The sequence below is a fragment of the Liolophura sinensis genome, chromosome 13 (assembly GCF_032854445.1).
Source record: "Liolophura sinensis isolate JHLJ2023 chromosome 13, CUHK_Ljap_v2, whole genome shotgun sequence".
NCBI classification, from domain to species: Eukaryota; Metazoa; Mollusca; class Polyplacophora; order Chitonida; family Chitonidae; genus Liolophura; species Liolophura sinensis.
Window position 1 is genome coordinate 7,821,943 of NC_088307.1, and position 22,263 is coordinate 7,844,205.

Consider the following 22,263-nt stretch of genomic DNA (forward strand, 5'->3'; position numbering starts at 1 on the left):
TTTTTTTTACTCAGATGACTCAGATGAGTCAGGTGATGTCTTCTAAAAGGAAGATTATGGTTGTGTTCTAAACTCCCCAGATATAGAAACCTTCAATAAACAAAACAAAAAACAAAAACAAGAGCAAACATATTTTAATGTACACTGTGTACATATGGACATTCAGCAGCCTAAGAGAAAACCTGATTCCCCCCAAAAATGTTAACGGTGACAATATGGCATCGCGATGATCATGCAGAATGTGAATGCGTTATTTGAAACAAGGGCGGTATAAACACATACAAAGGAGATTGTTTATTAATGCACCAAGTCTTACTCTATAAGACACAGGGTGAACCAAGTGCAATTAAACGTGGAAGCTAATTCACTGACAGATCACACAAAATACACGGCTTTTTTTTTTTATCGAAATCAGTAATCAGGAACAGGAAAGTCCTCAGCACGGCTCAATGGAAAAATCCGCACAAGAAAACCATGATGCAAAGCGCCAAGACGGCGTTGATGTTCAACACACAACGCCACTTCCGGTTCTCTTTTAAAAACCGTTCTGACTCCCGCCATGCAATGCTGTCGTCCACCGCTGCTTCTTGTTCCGGTGGTATTCCACAGACAAAATCCAACCACTTACGACACTTTGAGGTTTCGTTTTCTGCGACGGACGGACTATGCTGGTCCACATCATGGCCTGAAAACATACAAAAAGGATGGACCTTTAAAACTACTGAGAACTTGAGAACGAACCACTTAATTAACAAAATCGTCCTTTAAAGAACTTTGTGTACTGTCGCCTGTATTAAAATTTTGCTGACCTGTATCAACATTTTGTAGATTTCTGATAAATCTGTACTGCAGTGCTATACGCAATAAAACATTTCAGAAACTGTGCACTTGAGGCGAGTCAGGAAGGGCGAGTCTAAGTGAATTTACATGTATTTACTTATAAAATTGGAGTGGGTCTCTCTCGCCGTGGGACTAGGCTGCCATCAGCCCGCGGATAGTCCTGGGTTTCCCCCAGGTTTCCTCCCACCGTAGTGCTGGACATTGTCGTATAAGTGAAAAATTACAGAGTAAAAGTATACGAACAAAAAAAATAATTCAATAAATATACGATTGCCGTTAAACAAAATGGTTAGGAGTTTTTCAAGCGACGACATTTAGGTTTATAAGTGGAAACCAAATTGCCTGCTGTATTCCACCGTCTCGTGCCCAGCAAATCGCCAGACTTAAGGCCGGGACAAATGGACCAAGAGCTGGATTTGGGTCTTCGACCTCACTGGTCACGAGTCGATGGGATGCGGTACATTGTTCCATTACTCCGGTCTAAGCTTTCTCCTCCATTTATTATCATAACCCTGATTTCAAAATTCAAAAGGCGGATGGGAGAAAACCGGAAAGAGCCCGGGGGAAAACTAAGTCCAGAAAAGTGATATAGAACAGACGTTTGATTTATTAATTCATTGGTTTTCATGAAGTATTGAAGATTTTTTCACTTATACGATGACAGCCAGCATAATGGTGGAAGAAAACTTGCTGGAATTCACGACCATTTCTGACAGACCTTTAAAAATGTTTAAGGTCTTTGGCTGTCGACGCCAAATTGTTGGCTGTGGCTTTGTGATCAAGTGCTATTTCTTCGTAGCCCTGTGACATTGCTTTGTGAAGAGGGAATCGCTGAAAATGAGTACCCAAAATGGCTCTTGCTGGGTACATGTACATAAAGGGGCCACTATGTAAACCAACGTTAACAATAAAGTAAATAATAAATATGGACATCATATTAAAATATTCACCATGTATGAAAAAGAAACTTATTATACCACTATTGTTAGACATTTCATCCAGTTGGTTGTTGTCACGGCGAGCGGTTTTCTTCTGAAAACGAGCTGCGGGGCTTTCTCCTGGACCACCAAGTTAATCCTTGAATCTAATGTAATAAAACCCATCATGTTAATTCCTGTATCTAATGTAAAGACACAAATTGTGAATCTATTGTAAAAACAAGCCTGTAATTAACTTGATCTTTTGTAAAAATACGGCAGTATTACTGGGCCTAATTTAAAAGCACCATGGTAATTCCTGGAACTGATATATAAAAAACACCAATTCCGGTGTCAAATTTAAAACCATCATGTTAATGCCTGGATCTTATTTACAAGAAAAACATTGTTATGTTAATCTCTTGATGAAATGTAAGAACACGGTGAATCCTCGGATATTATGAAAAAATAAATGTTAATTCGGGGATGCATTGTGAAAAAACAGCATACGGACACCTTGATCTAATGTAAAACATCATGTTAATCCCGGGATGTATTGTAAAAACACCATACTGACGGATCTAATGTAAAAACATAATTTTAATCCATGTATCTAATATCCAAATATTATGTTAAAATCAGGATCTAAAAATGCACATAAGTAAAAAAATAATGTATAATACCTGTTCTTGTGATATACCTGTTCCTGTGTTAGTCTCTAAGGACCTATCGTCTTGTGATATACCTATTTCTGCCTTAATCTCTAAGGTGCTACCTTCTTTAGATACCCCTTTTCCTGTGTTAGTCTCTAGGGTTTTGTGATCTACCTGTTCTGTGTTAGTCTCTAAGGTGCTACCGTCTTGTGCTAGGCCTGTTTGTGTGTTAGTCTCTAGGGTTTTGTTATCTACCTGTTCCTGTGTTAGTCTCTAAGGTGCTACCGTCTTGTGCTAGGCCTGTTTGTGTGTTAGTCTCTAAGCTTTTACCGTCTTGTGATATACCTATTTCTGCGTTAGTCTCCAAGATGCTACCGACTTGCGATATACCTATCCCTATGTTAGCCTCCAAGGAGCTACCGTCTTGAGATACCTCTTTTCGTGTGTCAGTACCTAAGGAGCTATCGTCTTGTGATATACCTATTTCTACATTAATCTGTAAGGTGTTTGTTAGTCTCTAAGATCCTACAGTCTTGTGAAGTCACTTTTCCTGTGTTAGTCTCAAAGGTACTGCCGTCTTATGATGTCCCTTTTCCTGTGTTAGTCTCTAAGGTGTTACCGTTCTGTGCTATGCCTGCTCCTATGTCAGTCTCTACGATGTTACCGTCCTGTCACGTACCTGTTCCTTGGTTTGTCTCTAAGGATCTACCGCCACATTTCATACATGTTTGTACCGTTTTACACACAGTATATGTGCGCATTGACTGGCTTTGGCAGATGATACGCATGCAAAAATTCACCTCACGATAAAAAAAACACGCCAACATCCAGAACGAAGACACTGTCTATCATTTTCATTACCCGTTACAGTTGAAACGTCAAAACATTCTTGTGGCTAATTCTTTCATTAACCATCGAATTATTTGGTTAATTACTCGCGCATTCTATGATGTAAATAGTTTACTTTTCTTACCCAGACCACGTGACCGAAAAATTTTCGTACATAATGTACGCTGAAACTAGAAAAGGCGATAGAAACCATTCTAAACTGGAATAGCTGTCTTCGGAAAGACCAGTCAAAACCGTGTTTGATATCATCTCTTTTTTTCGCCTTTTTTATTTTTTTCAAAGCAGAAGAAGTACATGGATAATACGGTTGTCTTGAGCCCAATGACGTCATACTGAGCACAATAACATCCTACAAGCTTTAGACAACGGTAATCAAAGAACCTGACGTCACAAAAGCTGTTTTTTCTGAGTGTACATTACATGAATAGAGATATCAAGTTTTTCATCTGTATGTGAATATGAGAAAGGAAACAGTGGATGTGATGTCGTTATCTCTGACATTACAATCTATAAAATTCACCGTGTAACTCATGCTTTTACATGAATTTTATTGGGGATAATTCAGATACGGTTTTTACTTGTTTTCATTTTGCGACCACTACCATAATTTCGAATGGACTTTTCTTAAAACAATTGTAAGAGACAAGTATAACATTATTCTACTCATTACAGTACTGCACTGTACTGCAATGTGATGAACTCGGAATACATACATCTTCTTTGTTCCTTGCTTCTGTTAGAAGACTGATGGTCACAATAACAAGTGACGTCAGAACTATCAGCAGTGGCCCGAAGTATGAGAAGTGAACTTTAGAGACTATCTGCGGACGGGTTTCCGGTTCACCACAGCCGGGCTCTGGATATACAAAGTCCAGCGTCATTCGTATTACTCCGCAAACATGGCCGGCAAGGATTCCCCAGAAAGCACCCTGGGAATGTCGAAAATATCGGTCTTGAATTAGAAAACAATAACAACTGTCAAACAGCGGGGAGGCGTACGATGTGTGTGTTGTTTCTTTTTGTCTGTTCCGTTACGCAAGGATGGACTAAAGAGAAATCTGAACTAGGGTTACCGCCCAACGATTAAGAGTTTTTTTTCCTTGCCAGAAGACCTCATTTTCTGCAAAGACTCTCAGTGCGCTGTTAAAAATTGTTAAAAAACGGTTTAACAATATGGTTAAAATGGCTTACAGCAGAATTCAAGCATTTAACTTCTTGTTTTAAGTTTGTCGCTATAAACGTATCAACATGCTCCGTCAATATTAATGTATCCACACAGTGCGTCAATATAAATGTGTCAACACAGCCCGTAAAACTCGACATAACATTCAACAATTTAACGGTACTTTTTCAGTTAGTCAACTAACCAGCAGTTCTCTACGGCTCACCATAGAATTCAAGCATTTACCCGTACGTGATTCACACAGTCAGTATACCAACATGTACATATGTCATGCCACAGAATTCAAGTGCAAGGCCTGCAAGGCCTAATGATTTTTTCTACCCCCAAAACGCAAAAGACAACCACGAAGACTAGAAAAGTTAATACAAGATGTGCCAAAACACAGATCCCGCCGGGAGTTAGTGAACTATTCGTATCTCTCCACAAACATGGCCGACAAAGATTCCTCAGAAAGCACCCTGAAAATGTCGAGAATATCGGGTTTGAATTAGAAAACAATGCTAAAAACAAAAACAAAAAACAAAACAAAACAAAACAAAAAAAAAACAAAAAAAAAACCACACAAAAAACAAAGTTCAAAGATAACATTAAGAAGTATTTGTGTTACCATAATGCATACGTCAATATTATTTTGTGCATGTATTTATAGGCTGTAAGTAATGTTTTTTTTTAAATATTCTGGTCGTGTAAGACAGGCGTTTGGTCAGGTGTTTTTGGCTTATCACTTAATTTTTTTTTGAATAAGATTGTTCGACCTGGGAAGTGTAATGTTTTGCAATAACCATGGACTGATGAAAATACCGGAAGAGGTGAAATCATAATGCAAAAACAATGACGCCTTAATAAAAATCACTAGTTTTAGTTTTAAGTTTAAACTTATTTTATTGACATTATTGAATGAAAGGGATTGGGTGGAAACCTCTGCATTTTATACAAATGTTGGCTGCAGACAAATTTGTAATATAATGATATGGCAGAAAGAAAACAATGGCGGGAAAAAAGTAACAGAAAATTATTGACGGGTGGGAAAAGTAGGGGTGGGGAAAGTGTGGAGAAAAAAAAACAGATAGTGTGACGTAATTTTTTAGCGGAATGGAAATCAAAATCCACCACTAGTTAAAATAAATTCAATAAACATCTTACATTGTATTGAATCGGTTGCTATTTGTGACAAAAGTATGCACAGCATTGAAAATCTGGGCACTATTTTAGGAAGATCTGTACCCAAAAATAAGTTCTGTTATGGTATGGTTCAGAATGTCTTCTGTCATGATGGCTCGAGGGTGTGCGTATAAGGGATAATAGAGTAAACGATGGGCAGCATCTTTGACATGCTGACTGCATCTACAGTCACATTCATCAATTACATTTATTCTGTAAAGGTCAGCGTTTAACAGACAACAATTATTTTCTTAGCTTTGTATTTATTTTCCTTGGGCGAGTCAGAAATAACTTGCATGGTTTAGTAATGTCTATAGATCGTAATTTAGTTTTTAAAACAGTCCAGACTTGGACTATTTCTAGGAACTAGGTCTAGATTGGCCCAAAGACGAACAGTAGATGAGAGAAATAAATTACGAGTGAATAGATTACGAATCTGGGAAGCATGTAATTGTAATAATTTGTGAGATTATAGTTTAGGAAATCGTCTACGAATGAGGTAACAAGATCACTGATATACGAGGAAATCATATCGTTGTAAATTTTATACGTAAAAATAATTTCATATTTTCCCTTTAGCTAATGTGTCCTATCCCGTTTCTTTATAAAAGGGATTTCTTGAGGTGTTCAAGAGCAGACCAGTTACAATCCACCAGCAGAAAGTGGAATTTTTCTAAACATTTTGATTAATTTTTGGTGCAGCCATCCCATAATACTGAAGCATATTCCATCAAAGTCCAAAGTCCAAAATCATTCCGTATTTTATTTTTTTTTTTGATATTGAAAGGGACCCAGCACAGAACGTTGGGGGCACTCCGGCGTTAGTCGACTTGATATCAGATGAACAGTTCTTCATAACTACACATTTGCGTTCTACCATTTAAATGGTCTTCAAGCCAATTCAGAGCGTTGCAAACTACTCCAAAATATTCATGACTGTGAAGAAGGCATTTATGCCACACGGTGCCAAAACCTTTAGTTATATCGCAAAAGATAAATCAGGAAATATCGTCATTATAAAGGGTGTTAGCAAGAGAAGGAAATATTTCGATTAATTGACGAACGTTAGAATGGCCAGGTAAAAAACCTGATTGGTATTTATAAAATAAGTTTTGCTAATAAAGAAATTATACATGTATACTGGTTTCAGTATAATTCTTCCCATGATTTTTCCAATGCAGGGAAGCACAGAGATAGGGCGATAATTTGTTGGGTTATGTTTGTTTCCGTCCTTATACACTGGAAGTACATTTGAAGTTTTCCAAGAGTTTGAGACGGTCTTCATTATTAGAGACTAGGTGGTCAGACATTTGGAAGGCACACACCGCGCTAGCAACGCCCTTCAGCATTTTGTGACTAATGTGATCAGGGTATAGAGCCTTGCTAACGTCAGGATTTGGATACCATCATCAATTTCGTTCCCCGAAATAGAAAATGAATTAACGAACGATTTATACCTGGTCAAGTATGGCAAAGCAAAAGGAAAAAATCACTAATTTTAAGAACTCTAGATTACAGGGGCCAGCATTTGGTTTCATATTAGTTTGTCTCTAAAGAATGGGAAGGTTTTGCCTTGCATTACCAAGTTATTATAAGGGTTAAAAAGACCAGTGATAAATGATTGATGAGGGAAAATTATTCTCGTAGAACAATGTCATTTTCACCTGGAGTCCAACAGAAAATCTTGTTTGATAATTAAAAAAAAGAGCAACATACACGTGACCTCTTGCCGTCAACACCAACAGTCTTGGCTTTCTATCACTTCCGCAGAAAAAATGTTCTCCACGTGGCGTTGTTTACATGTAGGCCAATACGAAAACCGCAAGCCGTCTCGGCGACAGTTATGCGTAATGTGTACACGTACGTTGTTGTAGAAAGTCTTTTACCAATTATCCACTTTTTACAAAAAAATCGAAATCGACAACACCTGTCTCACCTGTTCGGTCATACGTTCCCATAGTATCGCCCAGAAAAACAAGGCGCCAATTGGTGTACCCAGATAACCCTGAATGGCTTGAATGTATATGAAGAGTTGTCCCCCTTGTGAGCTCTTCACAAGTGGGATCCACAAAATACTCAGACCACACAAGACAACGATGAACAACCTGCAAGTCGAAAATGTCATTTATACTATTACAAAGAAAATCATATGACATAATTTTAGTGAATTGCAAATACAGCGATTAAATTTACTTTTTGTTTCTATTTTTGATATTTATTTCACGTAAATTTTAAGTGCACTCCAATAGGAACACAGACGGTCTTTGGTTTGTCGTATGGCATTTGTTAATTTATTGTCATATTATTATACTCTAAAATTTTTTTATATTTATTTTTTTATTTTCTATTTTTCTGTTTTTTTTTTAGAATGATTTGCGAACATTCTTCTGAAACTACGGAAGCAATTTATGCTACAGAATGTTGGTGTGGGATATTTATGGCCTTTATAACCCGAAACAGTGGCCTTAAGTATTTATTTATTTATTTATTTATTTACGTGTATTTTGATAGGGTCCAAAGCTGATCACCTTGCCTCAATTTTACATCACCATGCCATTTCAAATTATTCCAAGCCGGAGGGAATGTTTGAAGAGGAAAAATGTCGTATGACACTGCCTATGTCCAACGGAAAATCTGGTTGTGAGAAATTAAAACGTGGTTAGAAAATTCCGATTACGACAACATACACGTGACTTCTCGCAACCAACATTAATAGTCCTTACTTGGTATGGCTTGTGTGAGATTGCCTACACACAAAAACTGGAAGCAGTCACAGTGCAAGTCAAGCAACAGAGATGCGTATAATATGTATGTTGTTCTTGTTGTACTCGGGACTTTTTGTCTCTTCCGTTACAGAACCCTCAGCTGGACGTCAGGTAATGGGAGTTAGTAAGAGGTTTCGTGAGAGTAAACAGAAATCTGAATTACCTTCCAACGATTAGGAGTTCTCTTTCCTTCGCAGAGGGCCTCATTTTCCGCCAGAGGTCCATGGTAAAGAGTGCGCTTGCGCTGTTGAATATTGACGTCAAAGAGCTCATAATGGCGGATAGCATAACGGCCATCAATAATCCACGGAGACCTGCATACACAGAGAAATACACATACAACGTGTATGTAGTGACGACCTTCCTAACGAGAAGTTTTTACGAAGCAAAGCACCTTTGATGTGGAGAAAAACTTTACAAGGTAGATCGAATATCTCACTACAACGAAAACCTTTATTGTGAAGAGAAAAAGTGTTCATAAATAAGAAATAAAAAAGAAAATTAATATTTTACAGTGCTTTCAGCTTACAGTAACATATTACTTCTCTGGGTTTTTTCTTTGTTTACGGAAAATATATAATTGAGTATTGACACACATGGACAATGTACTTCTTCGTTCTTTTTTGTAAAGGATTTCTTCTGGTAGAACAAATTGAGGCCGCTGTGGCCAAGCTATACATATGTATATTTTGACAGTAAAAAACAAACATGGAAATAGACTTCATAATATAAGTATGACTATACAGGCGAAAGCAACACATTTGCACATTTGTTTGAATCATCAATTCCTTTGTCTTTAGTCGACTCACCGATTGGGAGAAGAGTCAGAACAAGTTTGGGATAAGCGATATTAGAGCACCCCACGGGATTACCGCAGTACTTCTCACAGTCTGAGGGATCTACACAGCCCACCTCATCTGCACAGAGGAGATACATTTAAGTCTTAATTTGTACTTGATTCACACAGTAGCTTAACTATATGGTCTGTACAGACAACAAAAGAATTCTGTCGTTCAACTACTTGTTTTAATTCAGTCAGTATCTCAACGGGCAGGTAGTTTGTAACGATTCACTCAAGTGTGCCTCCTTGGCCGAGGTGAATAGCACACCAGCGAGGAGTAATCACCCAGGAGCCTCTCACCTAAGCGGTCGCTGTTAGTTCAAATCCAGATGCTGGCTTCCTCTCCAGGCGTAAATAGCAAGGTCTTTCAGCAACCTGCGGGTGGTCGTGGGTTTCCCCCGGGTTCTGTGTGGTTTCCTCCCACCATAATGCTGGCTGCCGTCGTATTAGTGAAATATTCTTGAGTACGGCGTAAAACACCAATCAAATAAATACATAAACATAAAACTCAAGAATTTAACACCATTTTACTTAGTTTTTAGTAGTCAGTTTACAAGTAGATCAGGATTCACGAATTTAACAGCAGTTTAGAGTTCGATCATTTAGTTGTATTTTATTCTAGAGGTAAGTAAATTGACGGCCAAAAGAATTTTTACAAAGAGTTCAAATCAATTTATTTAGCCATTGCAAAAAACAGGATGACTGAAGTATAATATATTGAAAAGACAAATGACATTAGATATTAAAAGTCGAGTCAGAAAGGACAAAGCAGCTCTCAAGTCATTTTACAAGTGAATAAACAGAGCAGGGGTAGAAAAACAGCCATTCCATCTTGGTTAACAATGGGCAGAGTATACAAAAAATTGATCATTTTTAAAATCAGTCAATATCAAAACCAATCAATATTGCGTGTAGTCACGCCTGGCTTCAATGCATGCAAAAACTCTCCGGCGCATAGAAAAAGTCAGTCGTCTGATGAGATGACGTGGGATTCGTTGCCATCTTGGAGAGCGAACGTCAGTTCTTGTCGGTTGGCTGCAAGGTGTGACCGCTGTCTTATTCGACGATCTATGATATCACCATAGGTGTTCTATGGGGGATATATCTGGGGAACGTGCAGGTCACGGCAAGACGTTGACGTCGTTGGCGTCCAGGAAGTTCCGCACAACTCGAGCTGTATGAGGTCTGGCGTTGTCATGCTGGTACAGGACACCATGTGGCTGCTGTTGAAGGAATGGCAGGACAGTAGGACGTAAAATTTCATCCACGTAAGGTTGAGCTGTTAGGTTCCCGTAGATGATAATCAGTGGTGTCCGTTCCTCTCAACAAATTACACCCCATACCATCACGCTACCGCCACCAATCGGTACCACCTCCTGGACACATGATGCAGCCGTTCATTCGCCTCTTCGACGGTAAACTCGCTGTCTGCCATCGGCGTGGAACAGGAAGAAGCGGCTTTCATCCGTTAAAACAACACGTTGCCTATCACGTCGCTGCCAACGGCGTACAGTTCGAGCATATCGCAGCCTCTGGCGTCGATGTTCAGCTGTCAACAACTGCCCCCTGAATGGTCGATAGGTCTTAATTCCGTGAGTCATGAGTCTCCTGGAAACAGTCTGCCGACTGACCCGGTGACCTAAGGCATTGATTAACGATGACGTCATTGTCAGGAAGCGGTTCCACATGTGTAGTTACCTGGGCCTAGTTACCCTAGGCCTGCCTGTTCTTGGCCTGTCTGGTGTCTGTCCCGTCTGCCTGTAACGTTGCATCAAGTTTGACACAGTTACACGACAGCAACCGAAGGTGCTTGCAATGTGGGCATGTGTTTTTATACACTTATTACATCTGCAGTTGCGGCCATCCATGGGTCACGTTATTTTTCAGCTTTCTTCGTTGTCTCGAAACAAATTCGTGTGGGCGTATATGACGCTTGTCGCACATGGGAATATGCTTCGTACAATGTTTTCCTATAATAATTTAGTATTAATTTGCCGTCAGTTTATATCAGCGCAATATCACATCACAGAATTTACGAATTTAACTGCCTTTTATTTCGTAAAAGTATACGAAATGTCCTACTGGCACGTGCTTACGCAGCCTGAGAGAAATGTCCTATTCAACAAAGTCACTTGAAATGACAATGTAACAAAATGTAACAGAAACTATTTGGACGGCAGGGAATTTAGCCGGTTTTTGATGTTTTTGACAGAAATTTTCTAAATATGTGCACTTTAAAACACAAAAAGCCATAAAACTACTCTATAAAATGACTGACGTTCGAACACAAGCGCCGACGCATGTGCATTTGATAATGCGTCCACTACCCTGAACTAGAACACCATCATCCCAACGAACAAAGATAAAGACAACAAAAACTCCACTCTCCCATATAGCTGCTCATCGCAGTTAAATTTTTTTTAAACAGTTCTTTTACTGGTAGGTATAAATCTTTTGGCTGTTTGCTAATATAGACCACACCATGCAGTTTATGTCAGAAACATTTATTTAACGTGAACAATTTGCATATTTATCATAGAGGAGACATGTAAAATACTACATACATGCAGTTACCTGGATATAGAGCTCGACTGATCATGCCCGGTAGTATCATAAGGAAGAGCGGAAGTAGTTTCAGGTACCCAGCCATTATGGCGCCACCCTTAGCGTGACTCAAGTTCTTTGCAGCCAGTGTCCTTTGAACAATTACCTGAAATTCAGAGCTCATTTTTAACCGATTTAAATGATGTTAAACACCAGTCAATAATAGATGTAACAGTTATGCGATTTATGGGTGACGAAAAACGCAGTACCAGTGATGAATCAGAGATCGATAGCAAGCCACTGGTGAACGTTCTCACGTGTGACGTACAGATATGCACACCGTGTTGGTGAGAGTGGTCGTCAACGAACTTGACGAACGTTAAACTGTACAAACGGTCACGCAAGAGTCGTCAATGGCTTAATCATTACCACCTTACAAGGCCCCCGGGAAAAGTTTAAACTTGCACCCCCCTGGGCCCCTGCTCGAAGAATGGAATTATATTCTAAAGTCAAAAAGACGGATAACAGTAATGTATCGTTGTTATGTGTCAAGGACCATATTAAATCAAACTGGAACGAGTACTTACAAGTATTTACCGACGCTTCCAAATTCCCAGACACTAACAAAGTGGGCGCATCAGTGTGTATTCCAGAAATGAGGTATGAAAAATCTTTCCGCTTGTCTGGTTATGTTTCCGTGTTCACGGCAGAGCTTGCCGCAATCTTCTGTCTACTCGAGTTAAGACCGATTAGGACTGTTATTTTCACAGACTCCTTAAGTTCTTTACGGGCACTTGGTAACTTTATTTGGAATAAGTCGGCTGCGCTTGTGTATGAAATACTGTAAATCTGTACTATATGGGGCTACCAAGGTGTATCTGTCGGGTTTAAATGGGTGCCGGCCCACATTGGTGTTTACGCAAATGAGTTGGCCGACAAACTGGCCAACAAGGCGCTTGATCTACCCAATATATCCCACACCATCCCGTCGTCTGTACAAAAAGCTATTAGTTATGTCAAACCGAAATTTATACCAGTATGGCAAAATGAATGGGATAACTCTGTTACAAGAAGATTCTTTTATTCTCACAACCCTTAAATCTCTGTAAGCTACATTCTCTCTCTCAACTGTATACTCGTATTTAGACTCTTGTCTGGTGACATTAAAACAAACAGCTATTTGCTTAAATTCAATCTCCATGACACGGGTCTTTGTGAGGAATGTTTTGTAGAAGATACTGTTACCCATGTTCTTTATCGTTGTAGACGTCATATTGACGCCAGGCGCGTATTTTACGCACAATTAACTCGTGTTGGTGTTTTTCTGAACCCGTCAGAAAACACGGTTTTAAAACCGCTGACAAATCACAATAAAGTTTTTCAGGCTGTTGCCAATATTCTCACTGGCTGCTACAGATCCTAACACTTAAAATGTGTAATTAACGGTGTACCCAAGAATGTCTTGAATTGTTATCTATCGTTGCTTGAACATGCGTAATTTGTCAAGCGTCAAAGCCTAGCATTTCCTGTGGGCTCAATGTGTTAACATTCCCCCTCTTTACTGTCCACGCGTGTATCCTTATACCATCGGTGTTCTTTACGATAGCTGTGTAAAGGTTTAGTTCTCTTGAGTACTGGACAATTATGTAAAGCAGCCTCAATTGGCAGTTTACTTGGGAAAACAATTTATTCAACGTTTCGTTATAGGCGTGCATCATTCGACTTGGATGGGGAAACGCCATTACAAACTAATCCTCCCCCCCACCCCTCGAAGAACAATCCCTTCATCTACTCTGCCACGGCTCGATAGTTCCCCAAATTCAACTCCATACATCACCGTCCGTACCGTTGGCTAATGCGTTTAACAGTAATGACTACCAAATCCCACTCTACAGCTACTTGATGGAAACGGTCTTAAATATATCGTTGGACTATTAAGTATATCGATCGGATTAATTTACATTAGAGTGTTTTACTGACTTTCCACTTCTATCAACTTCTAAACTACCAGCTGTTACATAAATAACATAATCTCGAGTAACAAGGCTTTAGTCAAAAAATGTGGAAGCCGATGTACTATCTTTCTATCGCCCGGTGACAGTGCGATGCAATAGTGCGATGGGGCGAAGCGCTAGCATCCTTCCATGACTTTGTACAATCGTGTCACCCCTTCTATTCTTCGTTCCATCGCATCGCACTTTCCTTATATTGTCCCCAATGGCATTACCAGTGCAGTATTTTTTGTTAGACACATGGCTCAATGGTTGTTTATCTATATATATGCTTAAAATCCATGTACCATAATGCATCGTGCGAGGAACGTTTTATAATTACTTTCAGTCCAACTAAAGACAAATACCAGTACAGGAAAGAGAAAGAGACCGCAATGCATTGGTTTGGTCACGTCAGGATTTAATAGCACAAAGCAATAGAATAATAGAGCAATTATGCCAGGCGATGACATTGTACTGTGAAGCAATGGAACGATGGAATAAAGCGATGACACGATACTGCGAAGCGATGGAACGATGAAACGAAGCAATGACACGATACTGCGATACGCAACAGCGTCCTATCCCTTACAATTATCGTGGCATCAATTCCAAATATTGCTCCATTGCTCCCTTCCATCGTCGGATGATTGAGCGGCTTCCCAAAGAAAATCTACGGAATTGCAACTAAAGCTAAAAAATATACCTGATCGCAGCACCAGTACCAGAGACAGCCAATAGTAGCCTGTAATATCAGCCCCGGCCAAGGATTATCAGAGTTAAGAGGGTCTCGGAACAGGTGAAAAGCATCGGCACGTGGACGGCCACAGGTCGAGTTCATGTCATAGTCTCCTGGAAGTGACTTCATATACAGCCGGACTAAATTTTCGTATCCACCAATTTCCCAGAAACCTGCAAATGTGGGGCCAAAAAGCATTATCAGAAGGCATGTCATTTTTTTTTTACATTTACTTCTCTATTTCCTGCTTTTTCTTTGCTTTATTGGCAGATTAACTGATTTATTAGGTTTTAGTCCTCTGATTTACTTGTTAAATTCGTGTCTTCAGCTATAAACAGAATAAGCAGATTTGTTTCATTTATCTACGGTTATGGATGATGGACACTAAATCAAGCCAATATGACACTGTCACAAGTCACCAGAAACTCTTATGATGAGTCCAAATGCTCCGGTCCTCATAAACAGTTTAACATTATCGCGGTAGACAGTTGCAAGCGATAATTGAATGTAACTGGAAAGTTCTCGTTTGGGAAAACGTTATCAAACTGCCAGGGCGCGTAATTCCCACTAGTAAAGGCTGCAAGTGTAGGGAAATACTGCAAGACACAACTGTCGAACTTTCATGAATACCAACATTAAAGTATAAGGAATAGTCGTTTAACCGTTTGTCATATACCTAAAATCTTCGGTAACTGGCCTTTTTTTTTTACAGCCATTTCCGGTATATCCTCCATGTCCATGCTGATACTGCTAGTTCTGGTATGTCCTGCATATACATGCTGATACTGCCAGTTCTGGTATATCCTCCATGTCCATGTTGATATTGCCAATTCTGGTATATCCTCCATGTCCATGTTGATACGGCCAGTTCTGGTATATCCTCCATGTCCATGTTGATACTGCCAGTTGTAGTATACCCTCCATGTACATGCTGATACTGCCAGTTCTGGTATATCCTCTATGTCCATGTTGATACTGCCAGTTCTGGTATGTCCTGCATATACATGCTGATACTGCCAGTTCTGGTATATCCTCCATGTCCATGTTGATACTGCCAGTTGTAGTATATCCTCCATGCCCATGTTGATACTGCCAGTTATGGTATATCCTCCATGTCCATGTTGATTCTGCCAGTTCTGGTATATCCTCCATGTACGTGTTGATGCTGCTAGTTTTGGTATATCCTCTTTGTTAATGTTGATACTGCCAGGTCTGGTATATCCTCCATGTCCATGTTGACACTGCCAGTTCTGATATATCCTCTATGTGCCTGTTGATATTGCCAGTTCTGGTATATCCTCCATGTCCATGTTGATTCTGCCAGTTCTGGTATACCCTCCATGTACATGTTGATACGGCCAGTTTTGGTATGTCCTGCATACACATGCTGATACTGCCAGTTCTGGTATATCCTCCATGTCCATGTTGATACTGCCAGTTCTGATATATCCTCCATGCCCATGTTTATACTGCCAGTTCTGGTATATCCTCTATGTGCCTGTTGATATTGCCAGTTCTGGTGTATCCTCCATGTCCATGTTGATACTGCCAGTTCTGATATATCCTCTATGTCCCTGTTGATATTGCCAGTTCTGGTATATCCTCCATGTCCATGTTGATACTGCCAGTTGTAGTATATCCTCCATGCCCATGTTGATACTGCCAGTTATGGTATATCCTCCATGTCCATGTTGATTCTGCCAGTTCTGGTATATCCTCCATGTACGTGTTGATGCTGTTAGTTTTGGTATATCCTCTTTGTTAATGTTGATACTGCCAGGTCTGGTATATCCTCTATGTACATGTTGATATTGCCAGTTCTGGTATATCCTCCATGTACATGTTGATACTGCCAGTTCTGGTATATCCTCCATGTCCATGTTGATATTGCCAGTTCTGGATTATCCTCCATGCCCATGTTGATACTGCCAGTTCTGGTATATCCTCCATGTTCATGTTGATTCTGTCAGTTCTGGTATATCCTCCATGTTCATGTTGATACTGCCAATTCTGGTATATCCTCCATGTACATGTTGGTTCTGCCAGTTCTGGTATATCCTTATTGTTTATGTTGATACTGCCAGTTCTGATATATCCTCCATGTACATGTTTATACTGTCAGTTCTGGTATATCCTCTATGTGCCTGTTGATACTGCCAGTTCGGCTATATCCTCCATGTCCATGTTGATATTGCCAGTTCTGCTATATCCTCCATGTACATGTTGATACTGTCAGTTTTGGTATATCCTCCATGTCCATGTTGATACTGCCAGTTCTGGTATATCCTCCATGTCCATGTTGATACTGCCAGTTCTGGTATATCCTCTATGTGCCTGTTCATATTGCCAGTTCTGATATATCCTCCATGTCCATGTTGATACTGCCAGTTCTGCTATATCCTCCATGTACATGTTGATACTGCCAGCTCTGGTATATCCTCTATGTACATGTTGATATTGCCAGTTCTGGTATATCCTCCATGTACATGTTGATACTGCCAGTTCTGGTATATCCTCCATGTCCATGTTGATACTGCCAGTTCTGGATTATCCTCCATGCCCATGTTGATACTGCCAGTTCTGGTATATCACCCATGTCCATGTTGACACTGACAATTCTGGTATATCCTCCATGTCCATGTTGATACGGCCACTTCTGTTACATTCGCCATGTACATGTTGATTCTGCCAGTTCTGGTATATCCTCCATGTCCATGTTGATACGGCCAGTTCTGGTATATCCTCCATGTACATGTTGATACTGCCAGTTCTGGTATATCACCCATGTCCATGTTGACACTGACAATTCTGGAATATCCCGCATGTCCATGTTGATACTGCAAGTTGTGATATATCCTCCATGGTGAATATGTTCTTGTAAGAAACTCTACCTTTTTCCACCAAATACGGTTTTGGTATGAGCCACAAACATGTTCTCTGACCCTCTTTCGCACTCACGCAAACGCATACATACACGTGCGCACACACACACACACACACACACACACACATACACACATACTTTTGCACTCATATACACAGAAACACACAAAACTAGGTACCCACACAAAACTAGGTTTATCGATTTACTGCTGTAAGTAATTTGAAGAAGGAACACTTACTAATTCCGAACAGACTGACGGCGCCTATCATCATGATAACGGTCTGGAATGTGTCGGTGTAGATGACGGCAGCCAAGCCTCCTGGAGACGGAAAAGAAAAGGTACCATAGGTGAAACGTTGCCGTACAATCAAAGAAGATAAGCTTGATAGGAACAGTAATGGGGTGAGTGTCAGTTATGTGTTGGAGATGTGTTGTAGGCGTGGTGTATGTGTGTGGTGTGGTGGAGGTTAGGTGAAGGTGTGTGGTGTGTTGGAGGTGTGGTGTAAGTGTGTGGTGTGTTGGAGGTGTGGTGTGTATCAGTTATGTGTTGGAGATGTGTTGTAAGTGTTGTGTAGGTGTGTGGTGTGTTGGAGCTGTGGTATAGGAGTGTGGTATGTTGGAGGTGGGGTGTAAGTCTGAGGTGTGTTGAGGTGTTGTGGAGGCGTGTGGTGTGTGATTCATGTGTGGTGTAGCCGTGTGATGTGTTGGAGGTGTAGTGTCGGTGTGTGGTGAATTGGGGTTGTGGTGTAGGTTTGCCGTGTGTTGGAGGTGTGGTGTAGGTGTGTGGTGAATTGGGGTTGTGGTGTAGGTTTGCCGTGTGTTGGAGATGTGGTGTAGGTGTGTGGTGTGTTTTGGGTGGGTGGTTGTGTTAGAGGTGTGGTGTAGGTGTGTGGTTTGTTGGAGGTGTGGTGTAGGTGTGTGGTGTGTAGGGGGTGTGTGGTGTGTTGGAGGTGTGGTGTAGGAGTGTGGTTTGTTGGAGTTGTGTGGTGTGTTGGAGGTGTGGTTTGTTGGAGGCGGTGGGTGTGTTGGAGGTGTGGTGTGTTGGAGGTGAGGTGTAGATGATGGTGTGTTGGAGGTGATGTATAGGAGTGTGGTTTGCTTGAGGCGGGTGGGTGTGTTGGAGGTGTGGTGTAGATGTATGGTGTGTTGGAGGTGTGTGGTATGTTGGAGGTGTGTGGTGTGCTGGAGGTGTGGTGTAAGTGTGTGGTGTGTTGGAGGTGTGGTGTAGATATGTGGTGTGTTGGAGGTGTGTGGTATGTTGGAGGTGTGTAGTGTGTTGGAGGTGTGTTGTGTGTTGGAGGTGTGGTTTGTGTTGGAGGTGTGGTGTAAATGCTTGGTGTGTTGGAGGTGTGTGGTGTGTTGGAGGTGTGTGGTGTGCTGGAGGTGTGGTGTAAGTGTGTGGTGTGTTGGAGGTGTGGTGTAGATATGTGGTGTGTTGGACGTGTGTGGTGTGTTGGAGGTGTGTATAGTGTCTATGTCTTGACGAGCCGGATTTAAAAAATCTCGACGTCTGCTTTTGAAAGGTCACCTGGAGTTATAAATGAGGACTTAACCTGTACAAAATTGAAAGTAATAGTCGACATCTACTTTGAAAACTTGGCCTCATTGGCAGCACATACTCCTGCGTATTATTATAGTTTTCATACGTAAGCCCTGAGCCCAGTACATGCAATACACTTCTTTAAAATACCACCCGTCATATTTTCCTTAATATTACTTACAGCTCTTACTGGACACCGACGCCGCCCCAGGCGTCTACATCTTAGGGTATAACACAAACAATAGTGTGTTATAAGTTTTATCTACATGTACCTGGGTAAGACCACAAACACACCTCACCTAGCACCGTGTAGAGACCTGTTACTGCCAGTAAAGCAGCTATAGAGATGTACATATCCCATCCTAAAGCCAGCTGAATGAAAAGAGCTCCGGCATAAATGCTTACCTACAAATGTGCAGAAGAGAAAGTCGCGTTTACTGAAAGTATATAAGTACCTGCTGTAGTTTTACAATATTGACAAACCATTACATGCATTCACGATGATAGCAATACTAATGGTGATGATAATAATAACAAATTACGACTATAATAAAGACAATACTTCCCTTCATTTTTGTCATATTGTCAGCGTAATTAATTTTATAACCTGTTCTGAAATTTGGGAGCATTTGATCTTTACATCATCCAACCCAGCGAGTTGTTTTGGGAAAAAGTCAGTTCTGTCGGACGAGTTACCTAACAAGAATTGTACTTACCGCTATCTTTGTAACAATGTAGAGCACGAGAGCCAGGGCACTCAGATATATCTGTAATCTTTGACCCCCAAATCTTTTACCCAGGTATTCCGGTAAAGTGAATACCTAACGGAGGAGAATCAACCACTGTCAGCCAGACTATAGATCATAAGGCGAATAGATGTTATAAATGTGTATATAAAGATGAATGGAAATGTGAACTGAACAACATTTGAAATATAATTATGATAATATCCGATCATACCTTAATACAAAAGCTTCTTCTGCACAAGTAATGCATGAAAGATCTTGTCATTTTTAATGGAGATGGTAAAGACTCCAAACGGAGGATCCAAACCGAACAACACATGCATGATTCTCCAGGTCATGCCAGTATTGCTCAGTTTGAATTAAGGAAAGCTGTAATACATTTGCCTTCTTAATTTCATATTCCGTATATCCACAACCCTTTCTTTCTTTTTTCTTCAATTTATTGCTTTGGAAATCAGTAATGAAATCATATATGTAACGATTTTCGGGTTTTTAACAGTACTGACCGCCATAAAGGTTCGTTTCCATTCTGGAGTTTGGTGTACCGATCTCTTAAGTGATGAAGACAACTTACCCCCGCCGATATATACACTGGTAAGAAAAGCCAGGCGAGGGCCATCACCAGCGGCATGGACTGTGGAAAGGAAGGTAGAGTATAGGCTGGTAGACACTTACACATTGCCCTAAACCTTTTGGTTTACACATCGATGCAAAGGAGCATAGCATAAAACAGAAATATAATATATAAATAATAATAATAGTGCAGTGGTTAATATAGATTTGATTAACCGATTGGTTGACTCCTTGATTGATTGATTGATTGCTTGATTGATTGATTGATTGATTGATTGATTGGTTCATGTAATGCACTTGATTACGCATTAGGCCATTGAAATTGAGTAGAAGAAAATCACGTTAATCCACGTGAGGCTTAAAAGGACATGGGTCTGGAATTCTTGTCCATATCACTATCTAATACCGAATAAATCAATAATGTATGCTCGAGGCCCCCTGGGTATATTACGTTATGTATCTTGACCAAATTCTCATCGAACAGACGCGTTCATGACTTTTCAGACAGGTTTATATTCTATACAAAAGAAACCAAAATTTCAGAGCTTATTTCATTACAAAAGATCTGAAATGTATCAACGTCTTTTTTTCGTGGTGGTGGCAAACTCGTATCGAAAATGGCGTTTTGCTAAGTTTGGCCGGCTTTCGATGCGACAAGTACATTTGTGTTAATTGTGATGTTATGGTCTGTGTTATACACTAATAACTTTGTAATTTATGAATTGAGAATTACCGTAGTATTAAAGGAAACATATTTTTGTGGAGCACAGCTTTAGCATGTTGAGGCGAATAGACCGAAGTCGAGGTTAGTGAATGGACGAATATAGATCTGTATTTCTGAAAGATTAGCTGAAACGAATGAAATAGATCTGACATCTACTACTCACAGTACAACTTTGAAATAAACTGGTGTACCGCTCAACACAGGGTCACGAAGCAATCTTAGACTTAAGTCAGAACTGCAATCATTAAAATTGGTATAGTTGTTTCCGTTGTTTTAGCTGAAATTCGTTTTACATTTACTTACCAAGGATTTACGTTCTCAAGCAATATTTGCGCTCTGTAACGTAAGAAATAACAATTTTAAAGTGATTTGAAATTTGGACTTACGTCTAAGATCGTTTCGTGATCCCGCGGCCTAAAGCTTGGCATACACTAGAGTTAAGACAGGACTCAACTCAGCTGAACTGGTCGTTCACATTTGGTGTCAATCGCAGATGACCATACGACTTTAATTGAACCGGAATACACCTAATACACGTAAATTAGTGTTTTCTTTGCCTTTTATACAGCAAGAAGTTCTACCATGCTTTCATCAAAGTTGCAGGAGATCTGTAAGAATAATCATAACGTACCGACCACTCGTAGATGACAATGGCAATGCCAGAGGCAGCACCAGTGCCGGCAAGTCCTACGAAATGTTCGCTGCCGATATTGCTGGCAAATAGCGACGCTCCAACCTGAAATGTTCTCCATTGCATTTATATTTCTGTAAAAAAAACTAAACAGCAAATTTGTATCAAAACTGGCGTGAGAGTCACATAAAGCCAAATGGCGCTTTAGAGCGAGATTTTCATGATGTCAGAGACACTCGCGTTCATGTACCACTTTGAAGAAATTACCGCTGAGACGGGGGATTTCGCTGTACATTTAGGGAATTCAGCAATAGTTTTCAGTATACTAAAATCAGATGGTAAGAAGGACGATAAAATGCTCCCTTTGTTTACCTTCTCACATCAACCCGCGTAGATACTCACTGAGTCTTGAGAGTTATTTATCTGATTTTCACTATACTCAAGATATTTTTCACGTATACTATGGGGGTTCGTATTATAGGTGCAGGAAACAGGATGGGGGAGGGGATGGGGTTCAGGATAAACCACTCGCCTTTGACACGTTACTGACGTACTTTCCCACTGACGAACGGATATATACCCCATACTGGTCGACTACAGGTGATCTTCGGTGAAGGTTAAAACAGCGCAAACGGCCATGATAGGAGCGTCGTGGATCGCTTATTGCCACACAACCAAAACC

The 22,263-nt window shown here is 40.3% G+C and overlaps 1 protein-coding gene across 1 annotated transcript in view; it reads right to left on the reverse strand.

The window, feature by feature from the left end:
* Positions 1-546: 546 nt before the first annotated feature.
* Positions 547-22,263, reverse strand: part of LOC135481105 (sodium/myo-inositol cotransporter 2-like) — a 28,750-nt gene continuing 7,033 nt past the window's right edge. The window contains exons 3-15 of the mRNA XM_064761041.1: positions 21,582-21,686; positions 20,228-20,287; positions 19,624-19,728; positions 19,207-19,312; positions 17,606-17,686; positions 14,451-14,656; positions 11,784-11,919; positions 9,178-9,285; positions 8,532-8,682; positions 7,540-7,708; positions 3,973-4,188; positions 1,818-1,924; positions 547-685 (exon numbers count right to left, since the gene is read on the reverse strand). Coding sequence (XP_064617111.1) covers positions 1,853-1,924; positions 3,973-4,188; positions 7,540-7,708; positions 8,532-8,682; positions 9,178-9,285; positions 11,784-11,919; positions 14,451-14,656; positions 17,606-17,686; positions 19,207-19,312; positions 19,624-19,728; positions 20,228-20,287; positions 21,582-21,686 — 1,515 coding nt within the window. The 3' untranslated portion in view covers positions 547-685; positions 1,818-1,852. The remainder of the gene's footprint in view (positions 686-1,817; positions 1,925-3,972; positions 4,189-7,539; positions 7,709-8,531; positions 8,683-9,177; positions 9,286-11,783; positions 11,920-14,450; positions 14,657-17,605; positions 17,687-19,206; positions 19,313-19,623; positions 19,729-20,227; positions 20,288-21,581; positions 21,687-22,263) is intronic.